Raw genomic sequence first — 16,770 nt, 5'->3', positions numbered from 1 at the left:
AGTGAACAGGGAGTACGGGAGGGAACTGAGCACAAACCACTGAGGGGCCACCCCGTGTTGAGGATCAGCATGAGGGATGTGTTGTTTCCTACCCTTACCACCTGGGGGCAGTCCTCCAGGAAGTTCAGTTGCAGAGGGATGTGTTTAGTCCAAGGGTATTTAGCTTAGTGATGAGCTTTGAGGGCACTATGATGTTGAACACTGAGATGTAGTCAATGAATAGAATTCTCACATAAGTGTTCCTTTTGTTCAGGTGTGAAAGGGCAGTGTGGAGTGCAATAGAGATAGCGTCATCAGTGGATCTGTTGGTGCGGTATGCAAATTGGAGTGGGTCTAGGGTTTCTGGGATAATGGTGTTGTGAGCCATGACCAGCCTTTTAAAGCACTTTATGGCTACAGATGTGAGTGCTACGGGTTGGTAGTCATTTAGGCAGGTTACCTTAGTGTTCTTGGGCACAGGGACTATGGTGGTCTGCTTGAAACATGTTGGTATTACAGACTCAGACAGGGAAAGGATGAAAATGTCAGTGAAGACACTTGCCAGTTGGTCAGCGCATGCTCGAGGTACACGTCCTGGTAATCCGTCTGGCCCTGCGAATGTTGACCTGTTTAACCTGTTAGGGCTAGGGGGCAGTATTAACACGGCTGGATAAAAAAACGTACCCGATTTAATCTGGTTACTACTCCTGCCCAGTAACTAGAATATGCATATAATTATTGGCTTTGGATAGAAAACACCCTAAAGTTTCTAAAACTGTTTGAATGGTGTCTGTGAGTATAACAGAACTCCTATGGCAGGCCAAAACCTGAGAAGATTTCAAGCAGGAAGTGGCCTGTCTGAGAAGTAGTGTTTCATCTTGGCTCTTTTTATTGAAGACTCAGGATCTGTGCAATAACGTGACACTTCCTACGTCTTCCATAGGGTCTCAGAGCCCGGGAAAAAGTTGAACGATATCGAGGCAGGCTCTGGCTGAAACACTTTATCGCTTTTGGCAAGTGGCCACTCAGAGTACTATGGGCTTAGGCGCGTGCCCGCTTCGACCGAATGCTTTGTTTGTTTATCTAAACTCAGATTCCCGGTCGGAATATTATCGCTTTTTTATGAGAAAAATGGCATAAAAATTGATTTTAAACAGCGGTTGACATGCTTCGAAGTACGGTAATGGAATATTTAGAATTCTTTTGTCACGAATTGCGCCATGCTCGTCACCCTTATTTAGCCTTTAGGATAGCGTCTAGAACGCACGAACAAAACGCCGCTGTTTGGATATAACGATGGATTATTTTGGACCAAACCAACATTTGTTATTGAAGTAGAAGTCCTGGGAGTGCATTCTGATGAAGACAACAAAGGTAAGAACATTTTTCTTATAGTAAATCTGACTTTGATGAGTGCTAAACCTGCTGGGTGTCTAAATAGCTAGCCCTGTGATGCCGGCCTATCTACTGAGAATATTGCAAAATGTGCTTTCACCGAAAAGCTATTTTAAAATCGGACATATCGAGTGCATAGAGGAGTTCTGTATCTATAATTCTTAAAATAATTGTTATGCTTTTTGTGAACGTTTATCGTGAGTAATTTAGTAAATTCACCGGCAGTGTTCGGTGGGAATGCTTGTCACATGCTAGTCACATGCTAATGTAAAAAGCTGGTTTTTGATATAAATATGAACTTGATTGAACAAAACATGCATGTATTGTATAACATAATGTCCTAGGGTTGTCATCTGATGAAGATCATCAAAGGTTAGTGCTACATTTAGCTGTGGTTTGGGTTTATGTGACATTATATGCTAGCTTGAAAAATGGGTGTCTGGTTATTTCTGGCTCGGTACTCTGCTGACATAATCTAATGTTTTGCTTTCGTTGTAAAGGCTTTTTGAAATCGGACAGTGTGGTTAGATTAACGAGAGTCTTATCTTTAAAATGGTGTAAAATAGTCATATTTTTGAAAAATTGAAGTAATAGCATATCTAAGGATTTGAATAACGCGCCACAGGATTCAACTGGCTGTTGAGTCCATAGAGGTTAAAGGTCTTACATCGGCTATGGAGTGAGATCAGACAATCGTCTGGAACAGCTGATGCTCTCATGCATGTTTCAGTTTTACTTGCCTCAAAGCGAGCATAGAAGTAATTTAGCTCGTCTGGTAGGCTCATGTCACTGGGCAGTTCTTGGCTGTGCTGCCCTTTGTAGTCTGTAATAGTTTGCAAGCCCTGCCACATCCGACGAGCATCGGAGCCGGTGTAGTACGATTCGATCTTAGTCCTGTATTGACGCTTTGCCTGTTTGACTGTTTGGAGGGCATAGCATGATTTCTTATAAGCTTCCGGGTTAGAGTCCCGCTCCTTGTAAGCGGCAGCTCTACCCTTTAGCTCAGTGCAGATGTGGCCTGTAATCCATGGCTTGTGGTTGGGGTACGTACAGTCACTGTGGGGACGACGTCCTCAATGCACTTATTGATAAAGCCAGTGAATGATGTGGTGTACTCCTCAAAGCCATCGGAAGAATCCCAGAACATATTCCAGTCTGTGCTAGCAAAACAGTCCTGTAGCTTAGCATCTGCTTCATCTGACCAGTTTTTTTTTTTTGTAATTGACCGAGTCACTCGTACTTCCTGCTTTAGTTTTTGCTTGTAAGCAGGAGGATAGAATTATAGTCAGATTTGCCAAATGGAAAGCTTTGTACGCATCTCTGTGTGGAGTAACGGTGGTAAAGATTCATTTTCCCCCCTCTGGTTGGACAATTAACATGCTGGTATAAATGAGGTAAAACGGATTTTAGTTTCCTTAATAACCTGTTAGGGCTAGGGGGCAGTATTGACACGGCTGGATAAAAAACATACCCGATTTAATCTGGTTACCACTCCTACCCAGTAACTAGAATATGCATATACTTATTACATATGGATAGAAAACACCCTATATTTTCTAAAACTGTTTGAATGGTGTCTGTGAGTATAACAGAACTCAAATGGCAGGTCAAAACCTGAGAGATTCCTTTACAGGAAGTGGCCTGTCTGACCATTTCTTGAACTTCTTTTCCATCTCTATCATTTACTAAGGATCTCTGCTCTAACGTGACACTTCCCATGTCGTCCATAGGCGCTCAGAGCCCGGGAAAAAACAGAATGTCGTCATTCCAGCCCCAGGCTGAAACACATTATCGCCTTTCTCAAGTGGCCGATCAAGGGACACTGGGCTTAGGCGCGTGACCCGACCGCCCCCGCCTTTGGGATTTTTTCCTCTGTTTGCCGAAAAGGAGATTCCCTGTCGGAATATTATCGCTTTTCTACGAGAAAAATGGCGTAAAAATTGATTTTAAACAGCGGTTGACATGCTTCGAAGTACGGTAATAGAATATTTAGAATTTTATTGTCACGAATTGCGCCATGCGCGCGACACTTCTTTACTATTTCGGATAGTGTCTGGAACGCATACGAACAAAACGCCGCTATTCGGATATAACGATGGATTATTTTGGACCAAACCAACATTTGTTATTGAAGTAGCAGTCCTGGGTGTGCATTCTGACGAAGACAACAAAAGGTAATCAAACTTTTATAATAGTAAATATGATTATGGTGAGTGCTAAACTTGCCGGGTGTCTAAATAGCGAGCCCGTGATGCCTGGGCTATGTACTTAGAATATTGCAAAATGTGCTTTCACCAAAAAGCTATTTTAAAATCGGACATATCGAGTGCATAGAGGAGGTCTGTATCTATAATTCTTAAAATAATTGTTATGCTTTTTGTGAACGTTTATCGTGAGTAATTTAGTAAAATGTTAGCGAATTCCCCGGAAGTTTGCGGGGGTATGCTAGTTCTGAACGTCACATGCTAATGTAAAAAGCTGGTTTTTTATATAAATATGAACTTGATTGAACAAAACATGCATGTATTGTATAACATAATGTCCTAGGATTGTCATCTGATGAAGATCATCAAAGGTGAGTGCTGCATTTAGCTGTCTTCTGGGTTTTGGTGACATTATATGCTGGCTTGAAAAATGGGTGTCTGATTATTTCTGGCTTGGTACTCTGCTGACATAATCTAATGTTTTGCTTTCGTTGTAAAGCCTTTTTGAAATCGGACAGTGTGGTTAGATTAACGAGAGTCTTGTCTTTAAATAGCTGTAAAATAGTCATATGTTTGAGAAATTGAAGTAATAGGATTTTTAAGGTTTTGAAAATCGCGCCACAGGCTGCGTGGCTGTTACGTAGGCTAGCCCATAGAGGTTAAATTAAAGCCCATGGCCACTTGGATGAGTGTTTTCCTGTTTGCTTATAGCCGTATACAACTCATTGAACGTGATCTTAGCGCCAGCATCAGTTTGCGGTGGTAAATAGACAGCTACGAAGAACATAGTTGAAAACTATGATACATTTATACCATGGCATTGTCGAATACACGTTTCTGATTGGCATTCTAGAGTGTGCATTTTTAAGTGATAATGCCCTCAGCCGGTGTTTGGAGGATATATTGGCACGGTTTGCCGGCCCTCGACATTGTCTCTGGCCTAACACCCGTGCCAATATATCCTCCAAACACTGGCTGAGGGCATAATCACTTTCACAGGTTACCAACGTATTCAAATAATAGACATATTTTCATTAAGTTTATTTTGATTCATTTATTCATACTATTTCATCCTTCCACAAGATATAGTCCCGACACAAATCTAGGGTTCCTACCCAAGCTGGCTGGTCGTTCCTTTTATCGGTTCGGTTGCTAGAGACGCAACCCAGTCGTTCAGTATCTATGGACGCGACCCAGTCGTTCGTACTAAACGTTCCATTGCCATGACTTACCCTCCTACAGTGGGGGGGAAAAAGTATTTGATCCCCTGCTGATTTTGTATGTTTGCCCACTTACAAAGAAATGATCAGTCTATAATTTTAATGTTAGGTTTATTTGAACAGTGAGAGACAGAATAACAATAGAGAAAAACGCATGTCAAAAATGTTAGAAATTTATTTGCATTTTAATGAGGGAAATAAGTATTTGACCCCCTCTCAATCAGAAAGATTTCTGACTCCTAGGTGTCTTTTATACAGGTTACGAGCTGAGATTAGGAGCACACTCTTAAAGGGAGTGCTCCTAACCACAGCTTGTTACCTGTATAAGAGACACCTGTCCACATAAGCAATCAATCAATCAGATTCCAAACTCTCCACCATGGCCAAGACCAAAGAGCTCTCCAAGGATGTCAGGGACAAGATTTTAGACCTACACAAGGCTGGAATGGGCTACAAGACCATCGCCAAGCAGCTTGGTGAGAAGGTGACAACATTTGGTGCGATTATTCGCAAATGGAAGAAACACAAAAGAACTGTCAACATCCCTCGGCCTGGGGCTCCATGCAAGATCTCACCTCGTGGAGTTGCAATGATCATGAGAACGGTGAGGAATCAGCCCAGAACTACATGGGAGGATCTTGTCAATGATCTCAAGGCAGCTGGGACCAGAGTCACCAAGAAAACAATTGGTAACACACTATGCCGTGAAGGACTGAAATCCTGCAGCGGCCGCAAGGCCCTGCTGAAGAATACATATACATGCCCATCTGAAGTTTGCCAATGAACATCTGAATGATTCAGAGGACAACTGGTGAAAGTGTTGTGGTCAGATGAGACCAAAATGGAGCTCTTTGGCATCAACTCAACTCACCGTGTTTGGAGGAGGAGGAATGCTGCCTATGACCCCAAGAACACCATCTCCACCGTCAAACATGGAGGTGGAAACATTATGCTTTGGGAGTATTTTTCTGCTAAGGGGACAGGACAACTTCACCGCATCATTTGACGGGGCCATGTACTGTCAAATCTTGGGTGAGAACCTCCTTCCCTCTGCCAGGGCATTGAAAATGGGTCGTGGATGGGTATTCCAGCATGACGATGACCCAAAACACACAGCCAAGGCAACAAAGGAGTGGCTCAAGAAGAAGCACATTAAGGTCCTGGAGTGACCTAGCCGGTCTCCAGACCTTAATCCCATAGAAAATCTGTAGAGGGAGCTTAAGGTTCGAGTTGCCAAACGTCAGCCTCGAAAACTTAATGACTTGGAGAAGATCTGCAAAGGAGTGGGACTAAATCCCTCCTGAGATGTGTGCAAACCTGGTGGCCAACTACAAGAAACTTCTGACCTCTGTGATTGCCAACAAGGGTTTTGCCACCAAGTACTAAGTCATGTTTTGCAGAGGGGTCAAATACTTATTTCCCTCATTAAAATGCAAATCATTTTATAACATTTTTGACATGCGTTCTTCTGGATTTTTGTTGTTGTTATTCTGTCTCTCACTGTTCAAATAAACCTACTATTAAAATTATAGACTGATCATTTCTTTGTAAGTGGGCAAACGTACAAAATCAGCAGGGGATCAAATACTTTTCCCCCCCACTGTATATGGAGATCAAAGGTGCCAGCTAATCAAAGGTTTCAAGACACCCCTCTCCTGGGGGAGTTGGCCAGTTTTATGATGGTCGTAAATACCTTGCAGGAATTTTCTCTCCCTTGCCATGCAGTATTGAGGGGAAAGAACCCTTTTTGTTACAAAGACTTTCTTCCCGCCAAAACTCCAACATCCAAAAGTGGATAATGAAACAATATTTCTAACACAAAAAATGTGGAAAATGGTCGGGAGGAACTTAAAAGAACAACCACGTTAGATAATTTATTGTTTTGTGACATTAAAGACGTTATAACGGAAACATTGTAACTTTAAGAGCTTCCACAATGTTTGACAGAGTTAAATCTAAATGTTGTACAACTTATATGATTAAATATGAAACTATTTGTGAGAAGACGAAATGTGATTTCAGCTTTCTAAATGAGATAATTGTTTTTCATATAAAGTTCTCCCAGTCAGTAACCATGCCTACGTGAGTACAGACATTATGCCAAAAGGATGGAACGCCCCTTTTGCCAGAGTGCTTATAAAGAACTCCTAAAGAATTAACATATTAGACCAAAACATGCCAGGTTGCTGCCGGTGTGGAAAGTGGGCCTAGCTGTACCCTGAATAATCAACCATTGAGACCAGAAAACGCTGAGTGGTGGCTACACGTTGAAATGGTTGCAATTTAAATATAGACCAAGCAGGCAGACGGTGTTGATCCAGACGTCACCAATGGTTAGACTCTACCAGACCAGAAAATGGTCAGACCCTCTGAAACTCGACAAGTGAAGAAAGATGAAGACTATACCAAACATTCTCATTCTGCAGCTGGATAATATAAAGTAGTCTAGAACTTTGACCAAAGACACAAGGAAGATCTCAGAAAACAACCATTGTGTACCTTTGATGTTTCCATTCTAACAAAACACTTCCAGAACAAAGAAAGCCTACTACTACAAAGGACATTGTGACCTCTGGTGGACAAACCTGAGACTTCTGTTAAACAACCTAACAACCTAATGAGTGGTTGTTAGGGTGCTGAAATATCCATATTTACAATGAGCGTATGTTCCACATGTACGTATAATGGGTTCCCTCTGTCTCTCCCGCTCTTTCTTTCCCCACCCCTTTCACTGTGTAACAAGCCGTCATATCGGGTTAGTCCACTAGGGACTTTTCATTGCATTATGTGAGTAATCAACATATAATCTATCATGTGTGTGATTTAGTTAGTAAATAAATAATTAAGCCAATTTGTGTATCGATGAATCACATTTAGACTAGGGTTTGTGCAGACTTGAAGTTAACAACGTTCAGAATGAGACTGATGAGGTAACAATAATAATTCATGGATGACTGGTAGGATAACGATATATTCTGATATATTCTTGAGTTCATTCGGGAAATGTTAACTCATTAAACAAACTTTTTCTGTGGGGCCCGAAGATTGCTAATGAGTTAATTGTTACATGATTAATTTAAATCACGTAATAATTAAACATAGTTACTTGATTTGATAAAATAACCGTCATCACATTAACCTCTCTAGGGGATGTGGGACAAAATCGTCCCACACTATTCAACAGCGCCAAATTTAAAACCACAAAATGTCATAATTCAAAGTTCTCAAACATAGGACTATTTTACACCATTTTATAGATACACTTCTCCTGAATCGAACCACGTTGTCCGATTTTAATGGCTATAGGTCATTCTTACAAGTTCTGTGTTTGAGCTGCTTTTGAAAGCAAAATTCTAACTAAAAACATATTTTCATAATAGCAAGCTAGGACAGATGGTTTGGTTAGCTAAACTAACAAGTCTGTTTGGTTACCAAGGCAACTACTGTAGCTATCTAGTAAACTTGCTAGCTATTAAAGCAGTAAAGGTGTTAAATTATAACCATGGTATAAAAGGGATAATCAACTCGAGGCTCTATCTTTCTCTGAAAAATAATGCAACTCCGTGGAAGGTTAGTTCCAATCCACTAGCACGTTGTGGAACACACCTTCCACGTAGTTCATTATTTTCCATAGAACGCATAGCCCCTCGTTAATTATCCCTTACATGTTGTGATACAGAACCAGAAGAGGCTGGTGAGAGGAGCTATATGAGGACGGGCTCATTGTAATGGCTGGATTGATTCTGTCCTAGCCATTACAATGAGCCCGTCCTACTATAGGTCTTCCCACCAGCCTCCTCTGTACAGAACACTGTTACAAATGTGAATGTAGCATGGCAAAGCACAAAAGGAAAGAACTACATGACAGGGTATTGACATGAGTTGTAAGAATGTAGAAGTGTGAATACATAGCACAAACCTATGACGACCCATACCTAACATTTGCCAATAGAGGGCTGATGCAATTTACTACCTCTATTGACATCACAAAATCATTTCTCACACTCCAGAGCCTACATGTTCTTGTGTGCATGTGTCGACCAATAGCACTTACAGTGAGCGTGGCTCCAGACTGGAAGAGCTCATAGGGGTAGAGGATCCTCTCAAAGTGGGACCGCAGCAGAGAGCCCATACCTTTCCCTGGGGGGAAACCCATCCTGCTGCCCACCTTGGACCATCTCTTCTCCTTACACACTGTCTCAAAGCCACCCTCGGAGGAGACAATCTGAAATACAATGTTTTTTAGTAAGACTCACACACAAAAAGCATATTTTCAGAATACATTCAAATGTACACCAGCACTTAGCACCTCTGCTGTCCTAAAACAAAATCCAAAACAAACGCTACTTACTCCTAAGATATAAATAAATCATAGCATACTGACACAAACACACCACATGTTTCTAAAAACAGTTTCCTGTTCAGGTGAATGGTCTGACTCCGGTCTTACCTTGCTGAGCTGGTATAGATCGAGGCTCTTCCTCTCCACATGAGGGAAGCGCAGCCTGGACCCCTGCAGCTCCCAGAACTTGGCAATCTGATCCAGGAAGTTGAGCTTGACTCGAGTGAGGGCCTGAAAGCAATGGGAGAGGTGAGGGAACGGTACAAACACATGAAAGTCAATTCAAGTGAAAAATCTGGCATGCTCAACTCTAAACAGGAATATAAAAGAGGTGCCTTTGTGTGCTGTAGCCTTGGAGAAATCAAAGTAAAGACAGCCTACAAAAGCCAGTGACTGATTTCCTTTACACTCTTAATCTAGGCTAAGCTACAACTTTTCTGACCCTAAAAACCCTTCCTAAAGTAGACCTAGGCCTACCACCCATTCAGGCCAGTGCTGTTAACTCAGTCATTGTATTCAAGAGTGCTGCCCCCAAAATGTGACAGCAGCTGCAGTCAATGCACATAAGGTATGCACTGTCAAGCCACACCAAAGTATAGGCTACCTCACAAAAAAACATGTTTATTCATAGACTAGCAAGACATAATAACATACATACATCAGTGAATGACTGACAAAACTCATTCGAATAACTAGCTTATTTGACTACTTACTTAAGCAATAACTATATTTTAACTAGGCAAGTCAGTTAACCTGTTATGGATAGGGGGCAGTATTTTCACAGCCGGATAAAAAACGTACCCGATTTAATCTGATTATTACTCCTGCCCAGAAACTAGAATATGCATATAATTATTAGCTTTGGATAGAAAACACTCCAAAGTTTCTAAAACTGTTTGAATGGTGTCTGTGAGAATAACAGAACTCATTTGGCAGGCCAAAACCTGAGAAGATTCTGTACAGGAAGAACCCTGTCTGACCATTTCTTGGCCTTCTTTGCCATCTCTATCCATTACAAAGGATCTCTGCTGTTACGTGACACTTCCTACGGCTCCAATGGGCTCTCAGAAGGCGGCAAAAAGCTGAATCGTGGCTTTGCAGGCTCTGGTTGAAACAAAGTAGCGCGTTTGGGTAGTGGCTGGTTACAGTACTGTGAGACTCAGGCGCGTGCCCGCGTCGACCGAATGCTTTGTTTTCTTTCCTCTTTTTACCTAAACGTTTACGAGAATTCTCCATTTTTTTCTTTCAGCCTTTGAATGAATACAACGTTGCCCGGTTGGAATGTTATCGCTTTTTTGCGAGAAAAATGGCATAAAAATTGATTTTAACCTCTCTGGGCTAGGCGGGACGAATTTGTCCCACCTACGTAACAGCCAGTTGAATCCTGTGGCGCGATTTTCAAAACATTTGAAATGCTATTACTTCAATTTCTCAAACATATGACTATTTTACAGCTATTTAAAGACAAGACTCTCGTTAATCTAACCACACTGTCCGATTTCAAAAAGGCTTTACAACGAAAGCAAAACATTAGATTATGTCAGCAGAGTACCCAGCCAGAAATAATCAGACACCCATTTTTCAAGCTAGCATATAATGTCACAAAACCCAGAAGACAGCTAAATGCAGCACTAACCTTTGATGATCTTCATCAGATGACAACCCTAGGACATTATGTTATACAATACATGCATGTTTTGTTCAATCAAGTTCATATTTATATCAAAAACCAGCTTTTTACATTAGCATGTGATGTTCAGAACTAGCATACCCACCGCAAACTTCCGGTGAATTTACTAAATTACTCATGATAAACGTTCACAAAATACATAACAATTATTTTAAGAATTATAGATACAGAACTCCTTTATGCAATCGCGGTGTCAGATTTTAAAATAGCTTTTCGGCGAAAGCACATTTTGCAATATTCTGAGTACATAGCCCGGCCATCACGGCTAGCTATTTTGACACCCACCAAGTTTGGGGCTCATCAAACTCAGAATTAATATTAGAAAAATTGGATTACCTTTGCTGTTCTTTGTCAGAATGCACTCCCAGGACTTCTACTTCAACAACAAATGTTGTTTTGGTTCCAAGTAATCCATAGTTATATTCAAATAGCTCTGTTTTGTTCGTGCGTTCAGGTCACTATCTGAAGGGTGACGTGCGAGCGCATTTCGTGACAAAAAAAAATCTAAATATTCCATTACTGTACTTCGAAGCATGTCAAACGATGTTTAAAATCAATTTTTATGCTATTTTTCTCGTAAAATAGCGATAATATTCCAACTGGGCAACGTTGTATTCATTCAAAGGCTGAAAGAAAAAAATGGAGAATTGTCGTAAACGTGCCTCTTAGTCTCACTGTCCCCAGGCTGACCACTCACAAATTCTCCTGCTGTTCTTTGCCCAGAGACAGCAGACACCCCATTCCACTTTCTGGCGCCTTCTGAGAGCCAATGGAAGCCTTAGAAAATGTCACGTTACAGCAGAGATGCTGGATTTCATAGAGATGCAACAGAAGGACAACAAATTGTCAGATAGGGCACTTCCTGCATGGAATCTTCTCAGGTTTTGTCCTGCCATATGAGTTCTGTTATACTCACAGACACCATTCAAACAGTTTTAGAAACTTTAGAGTGTTTTCTATCCAAATCTACTAATTATATGCATATTCTCGTTTCTGGGCAAGAGTAGTAACCAGTTTAAATCGGGTACGATTTTTATCCGGCCGTGCAAATACTGCCCCCTAGCCCCAACAGGTTGAACAAATTCTTATTTACAATGATGGCCTATACCTTATAACGACTACATACAGGCTACATAACTGCATTTCCAACATAGCCTTCACAGTGTTGTAACTAGGTACATTATATACTGCTCAAAAAAATAAAGGGAACACTAAAATAACACATCCTAGATCTGAATGAATGAAATAATCTTATTAAATACTTTTTTCTTTACATAGTTGAATGTGCTGACAACAAAATCACACAAAAAGAATCAATGGAAATCCAATTTATCAACCCATGGAGGTCTGGATTTGGAGTCACACTCAAAATTAAAGTGGAAAACCACACTACAGGCTGATACAACTTTGATGTAATGTCCTTAAAACAAGTCAAAATGAGGCTCAGTAGTGTGGGTGGCCTCCACGTGCCTGTATGACCTCCCTACAATGCCTGGGCATGCTCCTGATGAGGTGGCAGATGGTCTCCTGAGGGATCTCCTCCCTGACCTGGACTAAAGCATCCGCCAACTCCTGGACAGTCTGTGGTGCAACGTGGCGTTGGTGGATGGAGCGAGACATGATGTCCCAGATGTGCTCAATTGGATTCAGGTCTGGGGAACGGCCGGGCCAGTCCATAGCATCAATGCCTTCCTCTTGCAGGAACTGCTGACACACTCCAGCCACATGAGGTGTAGCATTGTCTTGCATTAGGAGGAACCCAGGGCCAACCGCACCAGCATATGGTCTCACAAGGGGTCTGAGGATCCTAATGGCAGTCAGGCTACCTCTGGCGAGCACATGGAGGGCTGTGCGGCCCCCCAAAGAAATGCCACCCCACACCATGAATGACCCACCGACAAACAGGTCATGCTGGAGGATGTTGCAGGCAGCAGAACGTTCTCCACGGCGTCTCCAGACTCTGTCATGTCTGTCACGTGCTCAGTGTGAACCTGCTTTCATCTGTGAAGAGCACAGGGCGCCAGTGGCGAATTTGCCAATCTTGGTGTTCTCTGACAAATGCCAAACGTCCTGCACGGTGTTGGGCTGTAAGCACAACCCCCACCTGTGGACGTCGGGCCCTCATACCACCCTCATGGAGTCTGTTTCTGACCGTTTGAGCAGACACATGCACATTTGTGGCCTGCTGGAGGTCATTTTGCAGGGCTCTGGCAGTGCTTCTCCTGCTCCTTCTTGCACAAAGGCAGAGGTAGCGGTCCTGCTGCTGGGTTGTTGCCCTCCTACGGCCTCCTCCACGTCTCCTGATGTACTGGCCTGTCTCCTGGTAGCGCCTCCATGCTCTGGATACTACGCTGACAGACACAGCAAACCTTCTTACCACAGCTCGCATTGATGTGCCATCCTGGATGAGCTGCACTACCTGAGCCACTTGTGTGGGTTATAGACTCCGTCTCATGCTACCACTAGAGTGAAAGCACTGCCAGCATTCAAAAGTGACCAAAACATCACCAAGGAAGCATAAGAACTGAGAAGTGGTCTGTGGTCACCACCTGACGAACCACTCCTTTATTGGGGGTGTCTTGCTAATTGCCTATAATTTCCACCTGTTGTCTATTCCATTTGCACAACAGCATGTGAAATGTATTGTCAATCAGTGTTGCTTCCTAAGTGGACAGTTTGATTTCACAGAAGTGTGATTAACTTGGAGTTACATTGTGTTGTTTAAGTGTTCCCTTTATTTTTTTGAGCAGTGTACTTACCTCCAATTCATTGAGTCTCTGGACTCTGGGAGTAAAGCGGAAGTTGCGTACGTCGCAGGCAAAAGGAGGTGTCCAGTCCTAAGACAGAAGAGAACAATGGAAACCAAATGAACAACTGGTTCAGATTTTCACACGACTAAGTAATGTGGAAGTAAAAGCAACAACAAAAATAGAAAATACTTGTCAAAATAAACATTACATAATACTATTCAAATACCCTTTTCACATAAATAATATAGGGATGTGTGGATACAGATTGGGAAATCGTCGGCCCAGGAAATTGGATGTAAAAATAAAAATGCTTAAATCCACCCAAAAATACCAGAATACTGAATATGATACAAATAATAAGTTAAGTCCCTGTAGTCTAATTGCTTTAAAATGGGCACAGACTTATCCCCAAACGACAAATAATACTGGAGCACAGTGCAATAAAAGAAAAACTTGACAATTACTTCTGGGAGGTTGGGTGCAAAATATACCAAATTAAAAGGGTTAGCCTAATCACCCAAATGTTCCATGTGGGAAATGGGAATAAAAGAGAGAAAGGCCAATATTAGACATACATTTGATTTGCACAAGGCCAAATAATAAAACATGAAAAGTTGAGCATTTGGGTACGAATTTCACTTCCTGCTACTGTAGGCCTATCCCAAACCATGAAAAAAAATATATATATATAAAAAAACTCTTCACAGCCACATACATGGATATTGCTCATATTGTAGTCATGATGTAGCAAAGACTTGGAAATCTAGGCCATCAAATGAAAAGCAACTAGGAATTGATATATCAAATTGTTAATAGTTCAAAAAAATGGATCTAGACATCTAATTCGTGGGACGTTACTTGATATCCCGAATGTAACAGTTGCGATCTGTCCAGAAAACACACAAAAAAAAAAAAAAGAGTCCGATGGGAGTCTGGAATAGAGGCCGCTATTTTAAATGACGACTTTACTTTAACTGTTTGGCTAAATATAAACATCCAAAATCATTGTTCAAATAAACTGAGAAACAGACAAGAAATTTGACTCAAAAATTAAACGAGAAATGTCGTTACTCAGCTAAAAATGTGCGTGGGCTAGGCCGAAAATACCATAAATAGATGACAAAAAGGGCACAAACCAATGCAGCCGTAAATCTTAAAATGGAAGCAATGTGTTATATTCCAAAAGCATAAACAGTGAGGTTACCTCGGGCGGTCGAATTTTGCAGATGCCAGTTCTCTCTGCAATAGGTCGAATCTTGTTAATAAATCCTAGTGGATCCGAAAAATCTTCCCAACTCGGCTCAAAAACTGGGCACTCGGGAGGGGGTACGAATTCAGCAAAATCAGACATGACGAAATCACAACTTATATTTTCTTTAAAAAGCCAATAGTACTTGTGTTTAAAATCTATTGTGTTGACATCTGTGAGTGACATCAGTCCATGATTAGGTTGTCTTTCAATTAGCACACATATTGTTGCTTCGGGAACTTCTCCTTCATGTTCATGATTGTTTTAGTCTCAAGAAAAATCATTTCATTGAAGACAATTTCTTGATTTACCAACAGCTGGGCGACATGACAATATTGTTGAGTTGACTCTCAAAGACAAAACTGTAAAAGATCAAAAATACATTTCCAGTCCTATTCCATTAGGCAATTGCTGGGCCAAGCCGGGCGGAGTCCCATCCCCCCCCCAATCCCCCACCCACCACTCCTGTACAGCAACGTTAACTGAAAGCCTGAGAACTACCTGGGGCGCAGGACAACATCAGTCAAAAGCGCCATCACTGCCCTTTAAAATGTGGACATATGATCCCGCAACAAAATAAAAAACGGGCCAAAAAAAAAAGTAATGTATGTAATGTAATGTAACTATTCTAAGCTCCATATTAACCCAATAAATATTTAACAAATATTTCACTTTTGAATATCCATTGGTAGTGACATCTTTATGTACCAGGAAAAGGCATTATTTCATCCGGATTTCGCAATTTTATCCATTTAAAGTTGCGCCTTAGTGGTCATCCAATCTAAATATGACGTTCTACAGTAGTTTTCCAGGCTAAATGAGTGCGACCCTGTTCATCCGACGAGTAGCTCGTGACAATCAACATTGAGCAGTTAGCGCACATTGTTGATCAAACCACGTCCATTCAATTGAAGGAGAACGTTAGCTAGCTCGTCGCCACAACAGGCGGGGGGTTCCGTGGAGGTGATGGGTCGACATTCCCGATGCAGCAACATACGTTATTTGCTCCACAATAAACCAGACAACGAGCTAATTTAAACCATTCTCATGCACACGGTTCTCTTGCTTCGTGTCACCCGAGCACTTTTCTAGCTGCTGTTGTCATTAAAAACGACGATACTTCCTAGTTAGCTTAGCTAATTTAGCCGAGCCACACTGTGCTGTGACTGCTTGCTAGTTGCTGGCGAATAACTATCTTTCTTTAGTTTGCTCGCACAGTTCTGGAACAATATACATTTTTCAGGATAAACATTTCGTCTAAAATTGTTCAGTAGATGCCTATGTTGCTCGACGCTATGAACTTTCAAATATTGTATATATAGATATATTTCCCACCTTTCTTTTAATAGCAACGACCATGTCACTACCATGTAACAACAATATACCAATCCTCCACTTCCGCCTCCACATCCGCTTCAAGAAAACTAGAACCATGGTTTTACTTACTATTTCCCTCTATACAAAATCATATGCCTCCAGATATGTACATCAGCATTTATGGTAAATTAGTTGTAGTTTTGTAAGTAACTACTACGTTCATAACCAAGTGGGGGGAAAAAATCCATCGTCTCTAGTGGTGCTTTCAAGACCACTGGGATTCGGGAAAAAACGAGGTCAAATCGTGACGTCGGTGATATTCAAATCGGAGAAGTCTAGGATGATCCCAGAGTTTCCGAGTTGGATGACTGTTCAAAACATTTTTCCCGGATTGCCAGTTGTATTGAACACACTGATGTTGGAGATTGTTGGAGATTTCCGATTTCCCAGTTGTATGCAACGCGGCATGAACTCCGAATTCTCCCCATGATGAACTCATATCACTTAAGGAAATTATCTCCACAACATAATTTTTGTCAGTTAAGTGTAACAATTAAACGTTATTTATAAAAAGCAATCTATTATGTTTAACATTATATTTTGTTTACACGCATGATTGAAAGC

General features: G+C 41.4%; 1 protein-coding gene across 1 annotated transcript in view; it reads right to left on the bottom strand.

The window, feature by feature from the left end:
- LOC106609087 (lysine-specific demethylase 5A) overlaps positions 1–16,188 on the bottom strand; it is a 93,585-nt gene extending 77,397 nt beyond the window's left edge. The window contains exons 1-4 of the mRNA XM_045722508.1: positions 16,165–16,188; positions 13,590–13,667; positions 9,249–9,371; positions 8,853–9,023 (exon numbers count right to left, since the gene is read on the bottom strand). Of these exons, the coding sequence (XP_045578464.1) occupies positions 8,853–9,023; positions 9,249–9,371; positions 13,590–13,667; positions 16,165–16,188 (396 nt within the window). The remainder of the gene's footprint in view (positions 1–8,852; positions 9,024–9,248; positions 9,372–13,589; positions 13,668–16,164) is intronic.
- Positions 16,189–16,770: the final 582 nt, after the last annotated feature.

Source organism: Salmo salar, chromosome ssa07, assembly GCF_905237065.1.
Source record: "Salmo salar chromosome ssa07, Ssal_v3.1, whole genome shotgun sequence".
Lineage (NCBI taxonomy): Eukaryota > Metazoa > Chordata > Actinopteri > Salmoniformes > Salmonidae > Salmo > Salmo salar.
The sequence above is the reverse complement of the archived record's forward strand: the minus strand, read 5'-3'. Positions and strand labels throughout refer to the sequence as shown.